This window comes from Dreissena polymorpha, chromosome 4, assembly GCF_020536995.1.
Source record: "Dreissena polymorpha isolate Duluth1 chromosome 4, UMN_Dpol_1.0, whole genome shotgun sequence".
In the NCBI taxonomy this organism is placed as follows: Eukaryota; Metazoa; Mollusca; class Bivalvia; order Myida; family Dreissenidae; genus Dreissena; species Dreissena polymorpha.
Genome location: NC_068358.1, coordinates 41,050,587 through 41,076,116, shown reverse-complemented (window position 1 = coordinate 41,076,116; position 25,530 = coordinate 41,050,587). Strand labels below are relative to the sequence as shown.

Genomic DNA, 25,530 nt, shown 5'->3' with positions numbered 1-25,530 from the left:
ATGAGACAGGCATTGCCAAAATCACCTCATTTACAAAAGTTTAACATTTAAGGCAAGTTACTTTCATGTTGCATGAATGATGAAATTACAGTCTAAACCAGATGTATGATGCTCATTTTTTATCATTGACATTTAAGAGTTCCGTTGACATTTATGTAAGGGATACAGGGCTTGTATGAGGATATATATGTCATCTCCACATGAAGTACATTTTTGTGGCATGTTATTTAAATTTACAATATGAAAGGTGAAGTAATGGTCTAAGTACTTAGCATGGCATCTAGACTAAAAGCGTTGACAATAGTATTGTTAATTACATCCTGAAGTTGCAAAATGTATTTCATTATATGTGATGTTGTTCACAGAGAAACAGTTTCTGAAAGGGAAAATAAATGAAAGCAAGATTTATTTAATGGAGGAAATTTATTCTCATTTTAATAACATCAATTGAGATCTGCTTTCAAGAACTGTTAATCATTTCTTTGAAAGTGTGAGTCTTCTTACATTACTTTTTGATTGCATGATTAGTTCCTGGTAAAACAATGTCAGTGACTCATGTTTTTGATGTCCTGATACAAGTTGAACATGTTTTGTACATATCTTCCTGTACAGATTTCATGAAGGTATACAATCCTAGTTTCAACCTGATTGACTCATCACTGCGATGGTATATTGCTTGCACCAAATTTTCTTTGTCATCTTGAGTTTTTGTGAACTACCATAGTAAATTTTGAGTTTCCACACATTACGGTAAGCAATTTTAAATTGATCTTTCAATCTATGAGCCAAGTGCATAAGTGATGTACAATTTTCCCCTTTTGCTTGCAAAATGTATAGCCCCCCAAAAGGAAACAGTAATAAAGCATTTAAAATGCATTTAAAATGACCCTCTATCTGTGAAAACTGGGCTTAATTAAGTGACCAAACAATATCAATAGACTTCCTCTTAACAGAAAAAAAGCAGAAAGTTCCATCCCTGATTAGTCTGTGCTGGCTGCACAGGCTTATCTGAGATGATACTTAACAAACATGCATAAAACCCAATTTTTCCAACATGAGGCTCAAATGTATTTTATTCATGTAACATACCTGGAACTTGCCCAATATTGCACAATGGTATTTTGTTGTTTGCTAACTCTTCTGGTAGAAAAGCCTCTGACATATTTTTGCCTATGTAGTACTGGTTACATAGTACATCCTGTTTATATTCGTAAGTGGAATCTGACAGGACGCCATCTTCGCAGTAAAAGCAGTGGGAACATGGCTGGGACAGCATAGGACAAACTTGACTGCAAAAAGAAACACACTGAGAAGAATCGTAGAAGATATCAACTAATGTGGATCATATGTGAATCAATTTTGCAATTACTTTATCTGCTATCCAAACACAACACTTTGTTATCGCATTTGTTGGTGCTTATCATACAGATGTGAGTTTTCATACTGTTTGTGTTAAATTGCAGATATGCTATATTGCAATCTGGCATCACAATATGTTGAATATATAATGAAAATCTGCTAAGGAGCCCACGAGTTGTATAGCAATATAGATAGATCTTGATCCATAGATCTTGCTAAACATAATATAACAGAACTGCATTGTACCGTATGAGGACTGCTTCATAAATTGACAGAACAATCCTTTCAAAACATGGCTTTTATTTGTGAGCGTTAGCTCACAAATAATATAGAGGCAATTTTGAAAATCAGTATGGGCTTAACTACGCTAGGAACCGTAACCCGTGACTGCCTGTGTGGATAACTGCAGTAAAATTAAGCAGACAATGAATGCTAGGCTAGGAGCGTCTGCTTTAACCATCGCATCTGCCTGTTTATAGTTCCCACTGGTACACTACATAGTGTGTATGTATTCAAAAGTATTTAACATCTTGTAAGACAAATAATTTTGAAAACTGAGTTAAGTCTAAGATTATACAACAGGGAACAAATTCATTGCCTTCAGCACTTTGATTTATTCAAGTAGCATGATGTCAAAGGCTGAAGCAGTTTGATGCATATCTGATTATATTTTATAGCTTCATTTCATGTTATTCAACTCCATGGTTATTAAGTGGTATTTTATGAAACCACTATTTATGAACTTGAAGTACTTCTTTTTTTTTTACCAAGTATTTGAAGCACTCTTAAAGTACTGATTAAAAATCAAAGTTAACCAAAATGACGCCCAAAACCTCGTAAAACAAGTATCAAGTCTCATATTTATTTTTGTCAGTTGTTTGACATGGTGATAAAAGGTAACTAAAAAGCAGCACTTTTTTTAATTGCTTTACAAAATCACTATACATTATTCAGTAATGTTATGTTGAACATTATTGTGGTGTACTCAGAAAACCACAGAGTAAGATTAAACATGAAAATAATAATAAAACAAGGAACTTAGTTGAATTGATATCCCACGCCATTTTCAAAATTTTGTGACAGACAGACAGACAGATGGAAAGACTGACTGACAGACAGAATGACGGACGGACAACGTCTATTCTATATCCCTCCACCTTTGGAAGGGGATAACAAGAGGGCCTAAAGGCTCTGGGTTTGGAGAAATAAATGACATTTTTTATTCCAAAGATGACTAAGTAATAATTGAGTAATCAATGAAGCTTTGCTTTATACTGCAAAACCACATAACTTTTAAAAATCTTCTCTACTCAAAATCCTGGTGTCATACAATTATTCACATTAGTTTTCCTCTCAAGTTAATGTTGTAATTGCCTAGTTGTTAACATTTTTTTTTATTTGTGGTGATTGATTGCTTTGCACTAAGAATGTCAACTTAACTTCAAAGGTTTTAAACCAACACAATAAAGCAGGAAGGTGATCAATCGATATCATTGTGCATCGGAAAGTACTGGTAGGTTACAATTATTGCCAATTAAATAATAGAAAATCTGAGGGGCTGAACAAGGGGGGGGGGGGGGGGAGGGGGGGAATCATCAACCAACACATTATATTATTTAATGCATTTTGTATATATATTTTTTTAAGGGGGGCTCATATAACATATAATTAATTGAAGAGGCAAAGCCTTTTTCTGGATATGATTGGAAATATATTAAACAGCTAGGTTTAAATAATAATATTTGAAACACCCACTCGTAAATATAATTCAAAACATGTCTCATACTGATGAGCCAGAAAGATTCTTTCACCACGTTAATTTGTCTTCCCTACATTTATTTTACTTGCATATAAACTCTATTGCATCGACCATGCTTTATCACAACATTCTTACAAACTTCATTAAATAGATGGGAGTTGTACCAAAAACAATATACCCCCGATCATTCGATCCAGGGGCATAAACACAATCAACCACATCATACCACATTCATTGTGCAAACTAACATTATGTGTAAGCTCATCTTCAAGTGGATATGGAAGTGGGGAATCAGAAAATATGTACTTTTATTGGAAGTACTATAAAACAAATTATGAAGAAGTCATTTTGCCTACTGTCCAAACTATTTGACAATCTAGTAATTGGAGTACTTTATCTTGTGATCACAACCTTGGAAATTATTTCCTTTTACGCTTTTCAACCTTAAAGGGACCGTCAACCACGAATTACGAAAAAAGAAAAGTTCTAAAATACCGTATTTTTTACAATTATTAGTTTATATTGATTAAAATATCACGACTGGTATATTACATTACTTGAATCAAGAGCTGTCACCATAGGATGACTTATGCCCCCAATAAACGCTTGGTAGAAGTTATGGGCTTTTTTCGAATCCTAAACACAGATTTCGAACCTAAACGCGGACCCTAAGTTCAAGGTCAAGGTCACAGGGGTCAAAATTTGTGTGCGTATGGAAAGGCCTTGTCCATATACACATGCATGCCAAATATGAAATTGCTATCTGAAGCGACATAGAAGTTATGAGCATTTTCGAAATCTAAACGCAAAGTGTGACCAACAGACGGATGGACAGACGAACGGACAGTCCGATCACTATATGCCCTCCTTCGGGGGCATAAAAATGTCTTAGAATATCAAAATAAATCAGAAAGCCACATAAACTAGAGAGTGGACACCATGCTAAATCCTTGAAATGCACTAAGTGACCCCGTGACCTAGTTTTTGACCCGTATGACCCATATTCGAACTTGACCTAGATATTGTCTTGATACAACTTCTGACCAGGTTTGGTAAAGATCGGATGAAAAGTATTTGAATTAGAGAGCTGACACAAAAAGCATGACAGACAGACTGACAGAATGACGGACAGACTTACAGACGGACAGTGCGAAAACTATATACCCCCTTTTCTTCGAAAGGGGGCATAAAAAGTCCATATTTTCAGTATATTCAGTAATAAAATTTTGCGATGTGAAATCAAAAGTACATCGCGAATATAGGTAACATAACGATATACACACTATAAATAACGCAAGTAGATTGATCATTTTGTATACAAAATATATACAATTCACTACGCATGCACAATTTGCATTCCTGGGTTTACCACGTGACGATGATGATCAATCTACTGGCGTTATTTATAGTTGACTGGAAGTTACCTGGTAGACATACCCAGTAAAATTTATTACCGAATATACTGAAAATATGAAAATTTGACAACTTTTTTCAAGTAATGTAAAATACCAGTCGTGATATTTTAATCAATATAAACTAATAATTGTAAAAAACTACGGTATTTTACCAATTTTCTTTTCTTCGTCGTCGTGGTTGACAGTCCCTTTAATTATGCAAGTGGAAAATTTTACTTTGTGAACGTCTAATCATGACACCACGTATAGTTAACTGGTAGATACCTGCTACACATACCCAGTAAAATTTTATTACCATATATATGAAAATATGAAAACTTAAACAACTTTTTTCAAGTAATGTAATATACCAGTCGTGATATTTTAATCAATATAAACTGATAATTGTAAAACAATAAGGTATTTTAGAACTTTTCTTTTTTCGTCATTCGTGGTTGACGGTTACTTAAAACTATCAAAAGTACATAAGCCAAACATTATTCAAATTTCTATATCACTCCCAACCTAATTGTTCATTAGAAATATGTGTCAACACATTCAGTATACAAAAAAAATGTTTGTTTTAACTTTAAGGTTGCATTACCAACCAAGGGCAAGCAGGTTGGAAAATACTTATACATATCATGTTACAAATAATTTGATTGACATCTTGAAGAACCTTCAACTGAACAAAAACAAGGACACAAATATTGGGAAAAATTGATAAGAAGCGAATCCTAACATATTAAAAAATAACACAATAATGCAATAATCATTAAATACTGAAAAATCATAGAAAGAAAAATCTAACCAACTAAACAAAAAGTTATATGGGCTGGCTATATTTTAGCTCACCTGTCACAAGTGACATGGTGAGCTTATGTGACCGTGTGATGTCCGGCGTCCGTATGTGCGTGCGTGTGTGCGTGCGTGTGTCCGTCAACAATTTGTTTGTGTAGACAGTAGAGTTTAAGGTTTTCATCCAATCTTTATGAAAATTGGTCAGAATGTTTATATTGATGAAATCTGGGTTGGGATTGTATTTGGGTCATCTGGGGTCAAAAACTAGGTCACTAGGTCAAAAACTAGGTCACTAGGTCAAAAACTAGGTCACTAGGTCAAATAATAGAAAAACCTTGTATAGACAATAGAGGTCACAGTTGGGGTCAAAAACTAGGTCACTAGGTCAAATAATAGAAAAACCTTGTGTAGACAATAGAGGTAACAGTTTTCATCCAATCTTTATGAAATTTGGTCAGAATGTTTATCTTGATGAAATCTGGGTTGGGATTGTATTTGGTTAGTCAGTGAGCGATTCAGGGCCATCATGGCCCTCTTGTTTAAGGATAGGTTCTTCATATATTTTTTTACTTTTTAAATATACTTCTTTGTATTTGTATTGGTCCTATTAGAGTAAACAACATATTGCCAAATTTAATTATTGACCTCACTATATAGTACATGATACTTAAAGTACCATCTAATCAACAGAAATAATCACTTTGGGTGTGTTTCTTACGATAAATGACACTATTGTCACAGAAATGATTCAATAACCACTCCAAATAACCACAAAAACAAACAATTGTATGAAAAACTAAAATCGGCCAGCAACAGTATGTGTTTCTAACAATAAAGGCATTGTTGTGATACAATCAGAACTAACACGAACTGCAAAAAAACACTGCTGTGTACATGTCCCCACAAAATTAAATTACTTTGTCATTTGCTAAAGCAGAATGGAAGGGCAAATGTATGGAACGCCTCATCTGTCTCCTGTTGACTATTGATATATCGAGGGTTTCATTAAAATGATGTGGGTTTAAATCATATGATATGTGTTTATAATAGTATGCTGTGTGCTGTGATGGTATGATGTGTGTTTGTGATGGTATGCTGTGTGTTTGTGATGGTATGCTGTGTGTTTGTAATGATATGCTGTGTTTGTGATGATATGCTGTGTGTTTGCCATATTCTGCTGTGTGTCTCTCATGGTATGTTGTGTGTTTGTGATGGCATGCTGTGTGTTTGAAATGGTATGCTGTGTGTTTGTGATGGTAGGCTGTGTGTTTGTGATGGTATGCTCTAAGTTTCATTGAAATCATGTGGGTTTAAATCATATGATATGTGCTTATTATAGTATGCTGTGTGCTTGCCATAGTATTGTGTGTTTTTGTGATGGTATGCTGTGCATACTATGGCAAGCACACAGCATACTATTATAAACACATATCATATGATTTAAACCCACATCATTTCAATGAAATCTCCGATATATTAATAGTCAACAGGAGACAGACGAGGTGTTCCATACAAATGTGTTCTGGTCAATTCAGACACACCAACATGTTTTTATAATGGGCTGGCTATTCTGCAGTTTTATAGTGTAACTATATAGAGTAACATACAGTATTACTTGATAGTAACATCATATTTCTTTTTTAAAGAAGATAATATGGTACTTCATGGAATAATACTGTATGAGTTATTGAGCATAAGTACTTCAGTACAAAAAAACACTTACCATGTACTAAGTTTGCCATCCAACCATTTTTTACCAAAAGAGTTCACTCTGCCCCTTTTCAGGCCCTTCCCCACGTCATGTATTTATTCCGGCAAAATCCCTATTTGACTTAAAGTACGCATCAAATTTAGTTTTTTCTGTAATAAACATTGAGTGAAGTGTAAGGTTATTTTGGGTTTATCAAGTTTATAAAAAGAACAATGTCAAGGTCGAAATGAGGTCTGGTGATTTGGGTAGGTAGAGAGGGGCATCAAACTACAGTCAAAACTGACCTAACGGCCACCTGAATTTACCGGTCACCTGCAGACAACGGTCAGTCTGGAATCCCCCCGACGAAAAACACTCCATATTACACTTGAATTCAACGGCCACCTGTCCGTAACGGCCAACGGCCACTACATTCCACTCCGAAATTCATGTTTGACCTGAAATCAACGGTCACGTGTCAGTCGTCTCGAGTCGCGAAAATTAAAAACACAGCACATCATGTGTCCGTCTATTTTGCGGTAAAAGCGTCTGATAGCGGTAATTGTCTTTGGTATTATAAAAGCGGCCCGCTGCGAGTAAACAAACAATTTGTGCATCCATGACCGGTATGTAAAATTGTTTCACCTTTATTATTGAATTTTCATTTTGATTGCATTAAAAGACCAATTGTCTGCAACTCATTTTGCTACCAGTTGTTTATTAAAAATATATTTTATATTCGTTATTTTACATGACTAACCCACTCCTCTAAGCCGAAATGATCCGTAAAACAAAATTGTGTCGTATGAACGAATCTGCACTAAAACTAAATTTAGGTTCACATCGTACATGCATGATCAGTTGTTTAACGAAAAGACGGTTGATATTCAAATGCATTTTTTTCTCTCTCCGGGATAGTGTTTTAGTATGTTGATGCTGAATTAACAAATATAAGTGTACATTGTATATGAAGTGAAAATACCAAAAATAAACAAAGGTTGCGATAGCCAGCTATAAACTGTTAGATGCCCATAATATCACTTTAAACAGGTGACATTAACAGTAACAATGTGTATTAATAGCAATTATCGTCTGCATGCATAACGCATTAACGCGTGACAAAGTCAATTGATCTGTATCGCTGATTAAGTGTTAAAAACAACATTAAGCTGGAGAGTGTTTTGATAAGAAGGCGATAAGAGGATTAGTGATCAGCTTTAATGGCAAAACATGGACTGATTTGCAACATTGAAAGCGTCTGAAAGCGGTAATTGTCTATGATATTATAAAAGCGGCCCTCTGCGAGTAAACAAATTATAAGGTGTTGAGAAGGTTTCTTTTCGGGGTATAATTGTGGGTGTATCTTCTAAAGAAAATTTATCAGAGTTTATGACTTGTTGAAAGTAATTATCGCTTAATTAAATGACCGCTATTTCTTTGAATTAGAACGGTACAATTACACCGTACTATCGGTTTATGACACCGAATTCGCTTTTTAGACTTTTACGGACGTGACGTCAACGGAACGTGACAAGCTTTATTTACTGAATGAATGAGATGCATGAGAAAACAATTATACCAGCGTTGATAAAGTCATTGTTTAATTTAACATTATGAAATAAAATCAATCTAAAAGATATTATTCTCTATTATTCAATGTACACGCGTAAGTTAATGCTGTTATTATGCTTTGTTAATGCAATGAGCATTTGTTTAACACTGTATGCAAACGACTGGGTGGGTTAACGAAGTAGTAATTCCTCCAACTGACCAACCTTCTTAAAATTGTGATCCGAATTCAACGGTCACCTGTGGACAACGGTCACTTTGATCATTTCCCTTGACTGACCGCTGAATTCAGGTTTGACTGTATTCTTCATCAAGACCCATAAACTAGCCAAATTTGGAAAAAAATGCTACAGAGAAGGTTGAGCCAGTGAGTAGAAGCCCTTTTTTACTACTTACTAGCGCTGTGTTTCACCAGTCTTTGGCCCCTTGAACAGTTGGTAGTTGGCCGTGGACTCAACAAATGTGAGACATAGGGAGACGTATAGAGCCCTATAGAGGAACACTTCCATGGTTCTCCAGTCCTGAAGATACAATTGGGAACTGAATCATAAGCTTTTAATCATTTACAATGGGCATCACAAAACATTGCACTTAACTATTCCTCCACGTTGATAGTATAATGTATATTTTCTGTCAGTAACCAGATATAATGACCACAAAGACCAGGGCTCAGCCGTGAGGGAGAAGTGGAAGACTACTTCTCCCTGGATAGATTAACTTCTCCCTCTAATTGAATGAAAGAGAAGTGACTTCTCCTCCTTTTGTGATTTACTTTGAGCCCAATATTGACAGATAATGTATTCAATAAATTCAGTTATATACAATAATAACACGATATTAACACTTAAGTGTGTTTGTATTTGTTAATGTTTTCACCCAAACTGCCAAGTGTGAGTCTGATTAATGATGATGGGCATGGTGTAATAAGGAGAACACAATACGTTAAGAGTTGATTTAATGCTTTACAGGAACCACTTCTCTTTTAAGTTGCCTCACTTCTCCCTAATTTCAGCTGAGGGAGAAGTCACTTCTCCCTCAAATTTTAACGTAGGCTGAGCCCTGAAGACATATATTTAATGTTGAATATATGTTTTAATTCTACAGTATATGTAAACCGAAAGCTTAAAATGTATTAATCAAAACAAGAAATGTAACCATGACTTTTATTATGTTTGAACGCAAGGTTGTTAATAAAGACCCTGAACACATTCATGTATATATGTAGTTTTATTTGAATATCTGTAGTAGACGTCATAGAGTTGTTCCTCGAAATAGAAACTTGAATTTTCATAACAAAAAGGAGCATAGTTCTGTTAGATGTCATATAAGAGATATGGAACTTGATCAAAGCCCACACACAATGACACCAAACATGTTTGAAGTTTCAATTGAACACATGTTAAAGAATTACAGTGATATAGAGGTGTTGCATGTTTAAATAAATTGCATGTCAGAGTTATGAACCATGGAACACAATTACCACAAACACATGTGTAAAGTTTAATTGAATATATGTAGTAGAAACATTGAAATGGAGACGTTGTTTTTTTGCACATTTACCTTAAAGATTCAGATTGTGACTGCAACCATTTCTAACTCTGCCAATATATATATATCATTTGCACAAGTTTTAGTTTGCTTATAAAGTCTATAAAGAAACCATGTTGGCCCCAATGGGTGCCTGTGGACAGTTATGCAATCGAAGGCAAGATTTATAGAGGACCACTTAACATTTTACAATGTCATTTACAACCAAAACTTGTGGTTTCAAAATACATTTTGCTATATGTCTTTAGTAACTATAATTATGACTCGTTCGGTGTTGCCAATTTTGATATATAGGTAAGAAAATATGAATTTAAAAAATCAGACCCATAACTCCAATAGAGGGGGTGAGGCGCAAATTTTGAAACCAGGACCAAAATGTTTACACTCTTGGTACTGACTAGGTCCATGGCACACTTTTGGTAGAGCCAAGAGGTCCACTATTCAATGTTTAATGCTCAATATATAAGCTTTTATCATTCCAGCTTCAGAGAATGTACATGATCTTTTAATATACATGTAAAAGCGTAATAAAAGTAAAATACACTTGACTGCCTAGAGTTGGGTCCATTTTTTTGTTCATAGAGTGGGGTCACCCCATGGCCATATCTCACATAACATTGGTGAAGGACTGCTAGATAAGGTTTCGTATCAGATTTCTACTGACAACCATATAAAAGATCAAGCTTTGGAGATTGTGTAAGAGGTCAATTAGACAAGGCAATATATATGTACCTATGAAATTTCATGATCCTAGGCGTAAGTATTGTTGAGTTATCATCCGGAAACCATTTTACTATTTCGAGTCACTGTGACCTTGACCTTTGACCTAGTTACCTGAAAATCAATAGGGGTCATCTGCCAGTCATGATCAATGTACCTATGAAGTTTCATGATCCTAGGCCTAAGCGTTCTTGAGTTATCATCCGGAAACCATCTGGTGGACGGACTGACCGACGGACAGACCGACATGTGCAAAACAATATACCCCCTCTTCTTCGAAGGGGGGCATAATAATGTCGGATTATTGTCCTTATAGCTCACATGGCAACCTGCCTTCAGCAAATACTTTTAAAACATTTGAAAGAGTTTCATGCAAATACCACAATAGCTCACCATGAAAATTGGATAAATTATCTCCTAATCAGAACATTGCATTATATTATGTACTAGTTAATAAAGTTATGATTTGGTATCTTCTAATTCAAAGAAGAAATAATGTTCTAACAAAGACTATATATATGTATTATGCCCTAATTGGGTTCAATTGGTCTTTGTTGGGTTTGGTACTTCTCAAAAGTACCATGAGTATACTCTCAAGTATACAATAATGTACCCCAGGTACGGAAAAAACACTTAAAGACACCCGTCTGTTCTCCAGGGTACTTTTCATAGTTTTGTCCGTACCATGGAGACTTTGTAGTTTAATTTAGAGGCCCCGGGGTGCTTTTAAGTAGTACCTGAGCTTACAATGACCAATCAAATCTCATTAGGACTGGTATCTCCAAATTTTAATTGTACCTGGTGTCTACTAATTAGGCCCTATGAACGAAACAATTACACAAATTAAATTAATACAGACTGTGGCTCTCTATACAATTACTTCATAATTATAAAATATTCTGCAAATATTTCAGACAATACATTTAAGGTCAACAAATTATTGTTTTGTCAATTCGTAACAATTATTTCCCAAAACTATTTACATGCTTTTAAAGTCTTATTTGATCTCAATTATAAATTAAGTAAAACAACAAAATCCCAAAAGCCAAATACCAATATTACATTCTTCTTTTTATATCATAAATTTTGGCAAGCGTAAGTAACCCACAACTTACAGTACAGCTATTCCAATACTACTGTCCTGTTCATATAGTTGTGAAACAAGGAAGAAAACACTTCCTGGAACAGAAAGCTACTTCCGTGAAGCTTACTGTAGGTGATTTTGTTCAACCCGGCAGCTAACATTTCTCGTTCAGTTTCTAAAACTTTCAATAAGGACTAGGTAAATAAAAATTAATGAAAACTATGGAGGCTTCGTCACAATTTCGTGTTTAGAAAAACACACTCATAACACACCCACGATTAAATGGTTAAACACCCACTCACATGTTCTGAATGTTTACGTCGAGTCAGTATCGTATAGACCAGAGTTTTAGTGCGTTCAGTTACAGCGAACGTTCGCCAATGATCGTTCGTTTCCGATTCGGTCTTATTGAACGATAAGTTCGGCGCGAACGTTTCAAGATGGCGGCTCCCAGAAAATTGATTGCGATTTTGATGGAGGAAATCGCGAATAACAACATTGTATCAGAGGAAAGGTCGTCGGAAGAACTGACAATTTCATAATACAAAACTATAAATACCCGTATTCTTTTTTAGATTAAGACTTAAATAAAAGATATTTCAAAAATAATAAAACCTATAATAGTTTTATTATAATTATAAGTGGTGTGGATGCGAGTGTTATTTTTCATTAGCGATCGAAATTTAGTGTAAGAGGTGCATTGAATCAGTTATAAAATAAAGCCCTAAAATAGCGCAATACATTACAATCTTCAAATGTAGTTGTAATTTTCTTTAACATTGAATGAATTTTCGTTTCGTTTACATTTAATGAAAATATTAATAAATTTTAGCATTCAAATGGAAAAAAACACATGCATATTTTGCGAATTGAACTGTCTTTGAATGTACATGTATATTGAAAACTCTTTTGTAGTGATAATGAGCGATACAATTCTGGCATTTTATTATACCATAAATCTATACATTTATTTTACCCAAGCATTTTATATCCATATTATGATCAAACGCGATTGCTTGCTTTCACGATGATGTTTCGAACACTGCAGTAACGCACGATATTTAAACGTTATATTTGCAAGTACCCGTTAAATACTTTAATTGTGTAGCAGTAAATTTCCACAATATTTTTAATGTATTGTTATTATTAAACACTTTATTGTTATGTTTGAACAGAGACGTAGGTCTCTGGTTTAAACTGGCTAATATATATATATATATATATATATATAGTTTCAGATTGGGTAAAATGGTGGGTCAAACGTCCATTTTACGGCCGTATTGTTGGGTCTTTAGTCGATTGTCGGGTCCCAAAGTCGATTATCGGGCACTTGGACCCGACAGTTGAAGACCCACTTAAAAAAAGGCTGCTTAACATACTCATGACTATTTTTAAATTCAAATTTGAATGTGTAATTTTACTCGAATTGTCGGGCCTATATCTCCCATTAGCACACATTAGGTCAAACTCCACACAGCAGTTACTTCCCTTGGGCATTCGCCAATCATTAATGTCTTTTTCTAGAATAAGGGAGGCCACTGCGTATGAGATTGACCAACCTCGGCGCAGTGATTTACCGGGAACCAGCATAGCAACGAACGACAACTCGGCGCCCGACAACTCTGTAATAAAAATTGCCAATTTTCGCGGTTAAACTTAAAAAGGTAAGTGGCGATAATATTTATTAGGTTTATTTATATTTTTGGTTATTAAAATTATTCTGCAAATGACTGAATTTAAACTGAAACTGCAACCAATAATAAGGACACAGTTTCTGAAACGTTTGCTGACAATGAAAACATATTTCAAACATGTAAAGCCGTGGCACGAATTTAGGTGACAACCTTGTTACCGCAAACAAACAAATGTAACCTATAATCTGCATTTAATGCAGATATAGTGACATTCATGAAAGCAAGCATGATTGTAGCATCAGATCATTTCCATGCGATACAAGTTCAATATATGTTTTAGGCTGACTGCAATGGTTAGACTGGGGAAATAAATTATAAAAGAACAGAATCTTTAACCACACAAGACAGTTGGACTAGCCTTAGTGGTACAGTCATGTTACTATTACCGGATCAGTAGCGTAATAAAGTTGTTCTGGGGAAAAGCAATAAATGGTTTAAGACTTCTTTTACATCAGTTTGATAAGGTTTCCAGACAAACGCTCCCACAAACAATCGCTCCTACGCTAAATTAGTTCTGGCTTCAATAACTTTAAAATTCGCTTTCTATGAATTTTGAATGGCGCAACATTAAAGTTATGGACCAACCCCAGTAGGAAAGTCAACCAGGAATATACGAAAAGTTGACAGTTAACAAAGACCGCTCCAAAACAGCTTGTAAAAGCAGTTATTGGCCCAAATCAGCTACTTTATGTCTTTATTGGAAAGATTGACATTTTTCACATTTAACTGATATGTTTTTTTACAAAATACTATCTTAAACATTTAACATTTATCTTTTCTGCTCTAACATATAGACCAGTTGACGAGTGAAGTCACGCGCACCTGCAAATATTACACTCCGCCCACTGGTTGGCAAAAAGAGGTGAAATTCATATAAGCGCTTATAGAGAAAGTTGAAATAATAATCGTTTTTATTGATAATCATGCACTATATCAAATATAATTTTACTAACTATGTCTGAATTAAACATAAGCGTGCAAGGAAATGCATTTTTGGAACGATTATATTGTTGTTATTATTTGTTTTTACTATAAACGAAATCTGGAGTGGAACACAATATACGAGCACGGTATGCAGTTACCATAAAAATCTCTACTTGGCACATCTTCGCGACCATTTTTTAGATAAAAAATTCTCTGATATTGAAATTTTTTCAGAATAAAACAAATTTAATGAACGAACAAAAATAAGGATGTAAACAAACAGCAAATAGATCGACTTTATGTACGCAACATATAGTAACTGATTTGAACATGCCTGTAAAAACTTGCCTTGTTACACATTAAATAAATTCTCTTGATAAATGTAATTGTTTTTATTTAATTATTCACACCAATTTTGACACTCTTTGTTTCAGCGTTTTTAACCCGGTGTTTTATTGCACTTTTGTTCATCATAAAGCGATTATCTCGTTATGATCGGATACTGTCCAAACAATTACAAAGAACACATGGTGTGATAAATCCAGGGACCTATTCTTGGCCACTGCATAAACCACATGTGGCATACAAGTGTCTGGTCATTAAACATCATTTATGATACCTCCATGTCATCTCTTGGCATATTGAGCGATCATCTAAGCAAAATTGTAAAGCCAAAATACGAAACAGTTGCTTTAATAAAATATTTGAACATATTAAAAAATGAAGATATTTGTCCGAAATGGATTAACAGGAATTAGTGTATGTATATATTAGCCTGTTTAATCATAATAATAGAGTGTTAATAACTATAAATTAAAAATATTGTGCAATTTCATTGCTACACAATTAACGTATTTAACGAGTACCGGCAAATGTAAACTCGGCTATTCATGTTAAGATTGTACGTTTCTGTAGTGTATGAAATGACATGAAAACAAGCAAACAACAAAAGGGTAAAAAATACTTGCGTAAAATAAATTAATATATAGATATATTTATCATAAAATGCTAGATTGTTATCACTCCTTACCACCAGTAAAGAGAGTGCATGCAAAGACAGTTTAATTTGCTTAATATGCAGTTCTTGTTTTTCATATGTATGCTAAACTTTATGATATTGTCATTCGATGGAAACGAAACGGTAATTCATTCCATGTAAAATAAAATTACTACAATGTTTATTAATTGTAATGTATTCCGCTTTTAGGGCTTCGTTTTATAATTGATTAAATGCCCCTCTTGCACCTTCGTTCGCTTATGAACAATAACAATATCTGCACCACTTATAATTATAATCAAATTAATGTATGTGTTATTATCTTTGAAATATAATTTACCAAAATCTTACAATCACAAAAAATATGAAAGAATATTTATTGTTTTGTTTTGTTGGATTGCCAGTTTTTAGTCTGATGTATTAATATTATTAATATGTATTTTTATACAGAGGTAATTATATTTATGAAAATACATTTATTGGTACTAAATATTATATTTTTGCACTATTATTTAAGAGTTTTTATGTTTATTTCGGATTTTTGTATCGTTTTATTGACTAAACAAACGACATGTATACATGTTTTACGTTACTGTAACCAGTGTTTTTTGCCAACCAGCCAGTGCGCATGCGCGGAAAATCCCGAATGTAAACAATAACATTCAACTGGTCTATCGAGAAAAACAGTGACGTGACACACATGATTGAAATGCGAATCTCCCGAGATTTCACGGTCATATGATGTTATTTCTATTTTTAGTAACAAACCATGTGCTCAATTGTTTACAAATTCAGAAAGACATTTCCCGTTTTTTTTTTATAATTATTCTTGCTTGTTTTGTAAACAAATTGTAGTGTAAATACAAAATCAATGTACAAAATATTCAAAATTACCAAATTCACTTTGAAATCAGTGTTTAAATCCACCAGACGTAACTTGTTAATCACAAATAATAGATTTCAGAAAACGAAAGTAATGTTTACAATTCCAGCAAAAAATGTCAAGGTCGATCCGAAAGTATCCAAATGAAAACTCGTCACATGACAAAGCGACAATGGTGCAAAATTATGACTTTCAGGCTGATGAGAGTTATTTTCATCTATTGTAAGATGCATTTGAAACATTTGAATCTTAAAATATGCCCCGATGCAGTAATTTATATTCATTCACCAATATATGAAGGAATGTATCCAAGAAAACATACTGTCTTTGATTTATAGCGTGACATAAATCTGTCACCACTCTGGTTGACTTTCGATACAGGGTTGACTTCAGCGTACAGATATGTCAATACTATATAAACTGTACGCTGAAGTTTCTTTAGCTAACGCTAAATTTGACAGGGCGGACATTCGCTCCTACAATGTTTTGATAGGGCGGACAGTAGCTCCTATATTATTTTGCCAACTCGGACAATCGCTTCTACATTATTTTGTCAACCCGGACAGTCGCTCCTACATTATTTTTATTCAACGGCAAAACGTTCTATATGCCTATCAAAGACTTACACCTATAATTAACCGACAATTAATTTTGCCAACTTGTTGACAGTTAGCCAATTCAAAACATTACATTTCCTACATTACATTTATTGGAATACATGTAAGTGCCATTTTGCGAATGGGATAAACATAAAAACCGCAAATATGTTGTTCTTAATTTCATTTGTTTTTATGATATGACATTTATATGACATTTATAAACATATATATACACAAAATACACAAACGAAAAAACATCCAAACAAAAGGTCTTTTGTGTCTGTCAGTGGCTCACCGTCTTCTTTCTTACGCGTTTTATCACCGATTATATTTATATAATAGCAAAGAATTAAATTGTTATATATTGATAGAATGTTATACCAGAAAAATTATACATTGAAGACGAAATTCATAAAATGCAACATGCAGGCAAATTCGACTGTACAGACATGTTCGATTTACTGCATAACCATCATATGGTTGACTTAGACATGTGCTTCTTTGAGTACGAGTGACCCTCTAAGCATAGCACAGACTGACTGCGTTTGTTTGTTAGAAGTTCCATGTTGGTAGTAAATTATTGGCGTAATATTGACATTACAATATATACATATTGTTTTCACAGATTGCTAAATTACATTTAAAGAATCGACCAACTGTAACATAGTTTCTTAATAAGTAAATTGATTTATTAAAATCACATTGATCCGCTCATGTTAAATTGGCTTTCTGTTAACAAGTTGGCAAATTTAATTGTCTGTTAATTATAGATGTTAGCCGGGTTGGCAAAATAATGTTGGAGCGACTGTCCGCCTTGTCAAATCCAAAATGTATTTGTGTTACCTTTTTTTCGCCGCAGAATTCATGCATTAACGGATCAGTTGTAGCTATAACGGATCACATGATCAAAACCACTCAAGGAGGGGGGCATTTAACATATTATTTAAACTGTCGAAACATGAACTTTGTTGTTTACAAGGACCAAGTTATATTGCCAGTTATAAATAATATTCATGTTTTTGTTATTGTTATTGTTATCTTATCAGAAAGATATGGGCGTGTTAAAAACCATGAAATTATTTGAATCATATATAATCATCGATATTAAACATGGATCATAAATAAAACTATAAGATTGATGTCATTTATTGTAAGAATCAACAAGATTTTCATATATTTTAATATAATATATTAGCAATACGCATATTATCACGCTTGATCTGTTATTGTCCTTATTCTTTATTTCATTTAAGGTGCTGCAAAATCTTTAAACACGAATCAAAACTGAAATGGACTTTTGCAGGCAGGACTACTAAATGGCCTTAAAATTAATGCTTAAACTTCTTGCTTGCCAACATAGTTATACTAGCATGTGGCCGCGAACAATGTTTAACCTCGATTTGGAAACGAGACAGAAATCAACAAAATTGTATATAAATGTCAGCAAAACATACCGAAATGTTTGACAAAGAGTCTTTCCCATTACGACTCAATCAGTGCGTTTTAAAGAACAGACCTTGAAGATGCTATATATTAAATATCATCTAAAATATCAACTATTTATCGCAATGCGCAGTCTGTAATTTACTGATGTTTAGGAACCAAAAGTTAGGTAATGTCCGGTTATATGATCATATGCTAAAAATGAAGTATGCTTTCTGCTTTCTGTGCATTGATTTTTTTAATCCAAAATGTTTTGGGCCTGCCCAGCTAGCTGAGTTGATGGCTCAGTTGATAGAGCGCCAGACTGTCAATTTTTAGGTTTGAATCTGGGGGTAGGATAAAGTTTCTTCATAGAGATTGGTTCCCGAACATTGTAACATTGTATTTGTAGGTCATTCTTCCCCAACCTCTGAATCAAGTTGGGAAGAAGTGGGTCACTTGTGGTTGGCTAATACTGGTCACAAGAAGTAGGAAAGCTGGTTCATGTCCTGACCACTTGCAAAATGACCTTAATTTGGGTTCAAGAAGGCATTAAACCTGATCAATCTAAATTCAACCAAATTCTTTTGCCCAAAGGTCAGAGTTTCAAATACATTCCAACACAACAGCTGTTGGCAGTCACCTCGATTATTGATTATAAAGCCCCGTCCAGTTCGATTGTCAGCGGCTAGCAGTCAATAGTATGGTCGTTTCAATAACATTGCCAACAACGATCATTTGTCTAAACTGTTTTCAATTTTCTAAAGATTGACTGTTTCCAAAACACAATTTAATATTAATCTTAAAGAACTGGACCAACGTTATTCCTTCTTCTGTTTGAGATTTTGCAGAACTTCTCCCTAAAGTGACTAGTCTTTATGACATTAAGTGAGTAATAAGGCCTTTCAAAATTTCATTCTCTACAGTTATTTGATTAATCATTAAATATTATGAAAATTTAAATATCATTTATGTTAGATATAGAGCCATGTATTAATCTTGCATGATTTTCATGTCTGATAGATGTTTCACTCAACAGTTTGTTTATGCAGAAATAAAACAAGTAACTGATTTTTATGCCCCCCTTCAAAGAAGAGGGGGTATATTGCTTTGCACATGTCGGTCTGTCGGTCCGTCCACCAGGTGGTTTCCGGATGATAACTCAAGAACGCTTGGGCCTAGGATCTGTGCAAGTGGAAGTCAAGTTCTTAAACCTTTGCATGCTGGGAAATTTGTCGTCTGCTAAAATGTTGTCTGCTGAATTTCTCAAATTAGCGTTTTCTTTGAATTTTTTCAAAGAATACTATAAGAATAGCAAACAGTTTGGATCCTGATGAGACGCCACATTCTGTGGCGTCTCATCTGGATCCAAACTGTTTGCAAAGGCCTTCAAAATTCGGTTCCAGCACTGAAAGAGTTAAGAAAATCCCTGGAGTTGGTACTGTGCATCATTTAAGATTCCTCTTTGTAGCCTTGACCTTAAGTCATTTAATCTTGTTTGTTAATTTCAATTTCAGCTGGCACTACATGTTTTTGCCTTTATATGTTTGAACAAATAAAATGGGCATCAAATCCTTTAAGCAAACAAACAATTGACTCTGGGATACGGCCTTACCTTTCAAAAGGGGAAAATACCATGTGACGGGCACTTTTGGGGAAAAATTGCAATAAATTGTCATAAACCGAAGGTTAATTACATGTAATAACCATTATTTGCTCCACTTAAAAGCTGTAGCTTTTTATATGGCTTTCCCCTACCACAAGTGATTGGAGCTATACTGCAATCACTGTGTCTGTCTGTCCCACATGGGTTTATGAATAAAATAAAACATTTCAAGTTTCAAATGCTTAACTGTTCCCTGGAATTGTTCAGGAAAAATGCCTTGTAATTTGTTTAGCAGTCACATAAACAACCAAGCTATGTAATATGGAATTTTTACACCCATTATTGCTGCTTCTTCCTGTATTTGCGCGATGATTATCTGAGATATTAACTCTATGATTCTGTATTCTCAAATCTTTTCTATAAAGAAGGAATGTAGTTGACAATTGTTAATAGTTTTATTTGATCGTTCGTCAAAAAGTTGTAATTCTGTTACTCTTGTATCTTCAATGCAATTGAGTAATTAAATAGCAATTAAATTGAATGCGTTTTAATTCCCTTTTATTATTGTTTAACTTGAGTAACAATGCTATGACGTTAAATTTTATTTACACTTAAATGTATTATGAATATTGCTGGGCCAAGTGTGAGGTTGAGCGCTCTATAACCAGGTTTAAACCCCCAATGCTTTGCATTGACCGTTCCAAGGCGGTGACCCCAGCTTTATTCATATTTTGTGTTTATGTTGGTTTGTATTGTGCTGTATTGTGCTGTTTTGTACTGTTTGGGCAATCGGTCACTTGCCTTAAATAAAGGACCTACTAATTGTTTTTAATGAAAATTCAATACTGCTCCAGCAGCTGGAGTTTCACTTCTTTATATTGTATTATTTTTTAACCGATTTTTTTTCAAAACTTTCCCTCTGTGTCATCTGTAAAAGACTAAGATTAATATTTCTTTGCCAAAATACAGAGGAAATTTTTAATGGAATATTGATTGTTGCTTTAAAGCTTTTATGATAATCAGTAACAGAAGCAGTAACATTCAGCCATAATTATGTATCCACACGGCTATAAACTAATACCAAGCTTCCCATTCCCCTTCTCTTCAGATACTTCCTTTCTTTCAAAGGGAAACAGTGGTGGTAAACAGATGATATTGCAATATTGCAATACTTCTTCCTCTGCCAAAATACATGTTATAAACATTGTTGGGCCTCTTATCAGTTATAAAAATTGTAGGGTCCCATATAAGAAATAAACATGTTGACACTAATTTTCAGATTTCATATAAGTCATATTGTTGAGTCTCATATATGAAATACTGTTGGGTCCCATATAAGTAATATTGTGGGGTCCCATATAAGGTATATTGTCAGGTACCATATAAGAAATATTGCTGGGTCCTATATAAGAAGTATTGTTGGGGTCCCGTATAAGAAACATTGTTGGGTCCCATATTTAAGAAATTTTGCAAGAAATATTGTCAGGTACCATATTATATAAGAAATATTGTTGGGTCCTATATAAGAAGTATTGTTGGGTCCCATATAAGAAACATTGTTGGGTCCCATATATAAAAGTATTGTAAGAAATATTGTTTGATCTCATATAAGAAACATTGTTGGGTCCCATATACGTAAAAAGCATCGTTGGGTCCAACATAAAAGATACAAGTTGACATTCTAGGGTCCCTTATAATTTAATTAACATTAAATGTATAATTAACACTTTAGGTATCCATATAAGTAATGAAAATTGTTGGGCCTGGCCCTTTATTAGAAGTAGACATGTTTACACTTAATGACTAATGTTGAGACCCATATAATTAAAATGTATTGCTAGTAGACTGAACTGCAATTTTCTAACACTGGTTTCAGTGACACACATTCACTGTGCAGATTTCTACTAAATATGTGTTGTTTTTAATCTCAAAATTAGTCTTGAGGGTTAATTGACACACCCATTAAATTATTTCCTTATAACCATATGGTATCCGTTGTTAATTCGAATGTTATTTATCATTTTGCCGTTCATCGTAATTTCTTTTCTGCTTGCCACCATCTTGGACGATGACGTAAATACAGGCATGCTCAATCACTATACATTGACCACTGCCAGTATCCTCCGCAATATAGACAATCCCAGAATCGATAATAAGGGCGCCGCCATATTGGCTATTACGTATTTTTGAGTAGTGACTTAATGGACTTTCCTACATTAATAGATAGTGACATCTACAATTATTTTGTGCTGAAAATGAACACACAAAAACCATACCTATGCTTATTTGCTCAAAGAGACATTCAGACAGGAGAGGAGCTTCTTTATGACTATAGTGTGTCTGATCTACCATGGAAGGTTAGTTATATCATATACATCATATTTAATAAATAGATGATGCCATTATCATGAAGAAGCACACATGAATGGATGTCAAACTACTAACATAACTTTTGTCATCAAACAGCTTATGGCTTTTCGCTAACATAATTGTATCCTCAAAAACAGCTGTTAACCCTTTGCATGCTGGGAAATGTGTCTCCTGCTCTAATTCATCTGCTGAATTTCAAAAATTAGCATTTTCTTCGAGTTTTTTTCATAGAATATTATTAGAATAGCAAACAGTTTGGATCCTGATGAGACGCCACATTCTTATTTTTTCCCTGTAACAAAAAGGAAAGAGCATTTATACATTTGTATTTGGTATCTAGCGTCTCTAATTGGTCCACTATCAGGATTGTTTAAATAATGCCCCTTTGGTTAAAATTTGCTCCTTCCTTGGAGATCACATCTTTTACAAAAATTAATGAGCTATCAGATTCATCTTATGTTCCAAGTTAATCAACCCCACAAATCAATAAGAGTTCAGCAATCTTTATTATAGCTGTTGAGCAATATTGGGCTTTTTTATGTCCCCCACTATAGTAGTGGGGGACATATTGTTTTTGCCCTGTCTGTTGGTCTGTTGGTTGGTTGGTTGGTCTGCTGGTTGGTTTGCGCCAACTTTTACATTTTGCAATAACTTTTGCTATATTGAAGATAGCAACTTCATATTTGGCATGCATGTGTATCTCATGAAGCTGCACATTTTGAGTGGTGAAGGGTCAAGGTCATCCTTCAAGGTCAAACGTCATATAGGGGGACATTGTGTTTCACAAACACATCTTGTTGGACCTTTTGTTTAGTCTTGTGTTATCTGGTACCTTTTATAAAATCAATATTAAGTTACTTTTGCAATAATTTGTAGGAAAAGAAAGCCAATGGTATGTTTAGTTCACAGTTTTTTAATGGATGTAATGATACTTTGAATGGTAATATTGGGAAGTAAGTAGGTAATATTCTTGTTTAAATTGTCTAATTATTGAGTAAGCCAATCTTGTGAAATACAATTTAGCAGAACGTTCAAAGAAAATAAGTTTTTATGGCCAACTTCGCATCATGGTTGTCAGTTTTTTTCAAGGCTGATAAATAGTTATGATAATTTCAATACTGTCAAAAGTATGCAAATGATAGTTGGCACACATATTCATGTACATCTCTTAGGAAAAAAGCAACATAACTTTAAGCGGGTATATTCGATTTTTAAATGCGTTAAATTGTAATATATTGAAACAAATATGCTATAATAACACGCAATATGCAAGAAAAATGATACATTTAAGACGAATTTCATAAAATGCAGCAAATGCAAACTTGCGCACCAAGCTGATTGTGACGAAGATAATTCGTACATATTTTCCTACAATAACCGATGCATTCGTCTTTTAAGTAAGTGTTCGTGTGTCGTATGAATCAATATCGCTGCAGGAATTTAAAATGAACCGTTAAACTAAATTTAGATTCACATCTTACATGCATGATATACATGCTGGCGAATTCGGCTGTACAGGCTTTTTCGATTTCAATTTTAAATATTCTGCTTATTTCGCATTTTCCGACAAATGCTCTTCTTTACTTGTATTTTAGTTTATTTTGAAATATATGTATAATAAGTTTTTTGCACATTTTATATTAATTAATAAATATTTGACAAGATCGTATATACCCGCTTTAAATGGTCTGCCACCTAGGGCAAACATGTATATGATACTTGAATTATCCAGTGAATGGCAAAATCAAATTCAAAGGTATCATTACAGCCTGCTTGTTAAGATTTAATTTTCATGTTAGTTTGCATCTTTTCATTTTTAGCTCATCTATTTTTTGAAAAAAAATTATGAGCTATTGTCATCACCTTGGCGTAGGCGTCCGATTAAGTTTTGCATTTACAGGGGTTTTTCTGTCTATTTTGGGAAAAGGAGTCTGACCAAATTGGGAATTTTTTATCGACACAATTGGCCATTTGGGGAAATTTTGCTTCGATTAAACAGCTCATTTGGGAAAAAATAGTGAATATATCATGCTTAATAATTCAGTAGTTTAACAAATAAATTTGTTTTTATTTGTTATTTTGTCTTCTTTATATAAACAGATGCAATATTGGGCGTGTTCAACGTTTATTCAAGTACTGCATTTTTGTTTATTAGTTACAGTTACACTCTGAGATAAGAACTGAACAGTCAAAACCTTATAGCAGATATTTTTTACCAAAACAAACACTGGTTAGTCACACAAGTTATAAGACACTTCATTCTTTAAAGAAAAAAAAAAAATTTTTTTGTTTTTTTTGGAAGTTGGGACTTTTTTTTAAATATTTTGGTTTGGGATCGGGTCCGTTTGCTTTGGGAGTGCCTCCGTTTTCCGGAGGCGCAGACAGTGCTGAAAACCCCCTGATTTAGGTCCACTTTACTCATTAAGTATCAATGCTTTTGCATTCAAACTTGGTACACTTACTAACTATCAAGAGGGGACTGGGCAGGCAAAGTTAGATAACTCTGGCGTGCATTTTGACAGAATTATGTGCCCTTTTTATACTTAGAAAATTGAAAAATTTGGTTAAGTTTTGTGTTTAGGTCCACTTTATTCCGTAAGTATCAAAGCTATTGCTTTCATACTTGCAACACTTATTAACTATCATAAGGGGACTGTGCAGGCAAAGTCATGCAACTCTGACTGGCATTCTGACGGAATTATGGGGCCCTTTATACTTAGAAAAATTGAAGATTTGGTTATGTGAATTTTGTGTTTAGATCCATTTTACTTCTAAAGTATCAAGGTTATTGATTCTAAACTTCAAATACTTTCATGCTATCATGAGGGTACTGTACCTGGCAAGTTGAATTTTACCTTGACCTTTGAAATGACCTTGACTCTCAAGGTCAAATTATTTAATTTTGCTAAAATTGCCATAACTTCTTTATTATGATTAGATTTGACTGATAATTTGACAAACAACTCTTAACTGACATCACCACAATAGACCTCCCCCCACCTGTATAATGACCACCACACCCTTACACTATACCCCCCTCCCCCCCCCCCCCCCACCACCACCCAGCCCATTTTATTTTTTATGTTCCCATTCACTATAGTGGGGGACATA

General features: G+C 34.1%; 4 protein-coding genes across 10 annotated transcripts in view; 2 read left to right on the top strand and 2 right to left on the bottom strand.

The window, feature by feature from the left end:
* The window catches only part of LOC127879171 (uncharacterized), a 34,927-nt gene extending 22,707 nt beyond the window's left edge, over window positions 1–12,220 (bottom strand). The window contains exons 1-3 of the mRNA XM_052425862.1: window positions 11,956–12,220; window positions 8,969–9,093; window positions 1,090–1,289 (exon numbers count right to left, since the gene is read on the bottom strand). Of these exons, the coding sequence (XP_052281822.1) occupies window positions 1,090–1,289; window positions 8,969–9,081 (313 nt within the window). The 5' untranslated portion in view covers window positions 9,082–9,093; window positions 11,956–12,220. The remainder of the gene's footprint in view (window positions 1–1,089; window positions 1,290–8,968; window positions 9,094–11,955) is intronic.
* Window positions 1–25,530, bottom strand: part of LOC127879169 (uncharacterized) — a 156,544-nt gene that overhangs the window by 22,707 nt on the left and 108,307 nt on the right. The window lies entirely within an intron of this gene.
* LOC127879174 (anaphase-promoting complex subunit 10-like) overlaps window positions 1–25,530 on the top strand; it is a 160,325-nt gene that overhangs the window by 66,486 nt on the left and 68,309 nt on the right. The gene's annotated exons all lie outside the window — the stretch shown is intronic.
* LOC127879166 (tyrosine-protein kinase JAK2-like) overlaps window positions 1–25,530 on the top strand; it is a 487,084-nt gene that overhangs the window by 415,497 nt on the left and 46,057 nt on the right. The window lies entirely within an intron of this gene.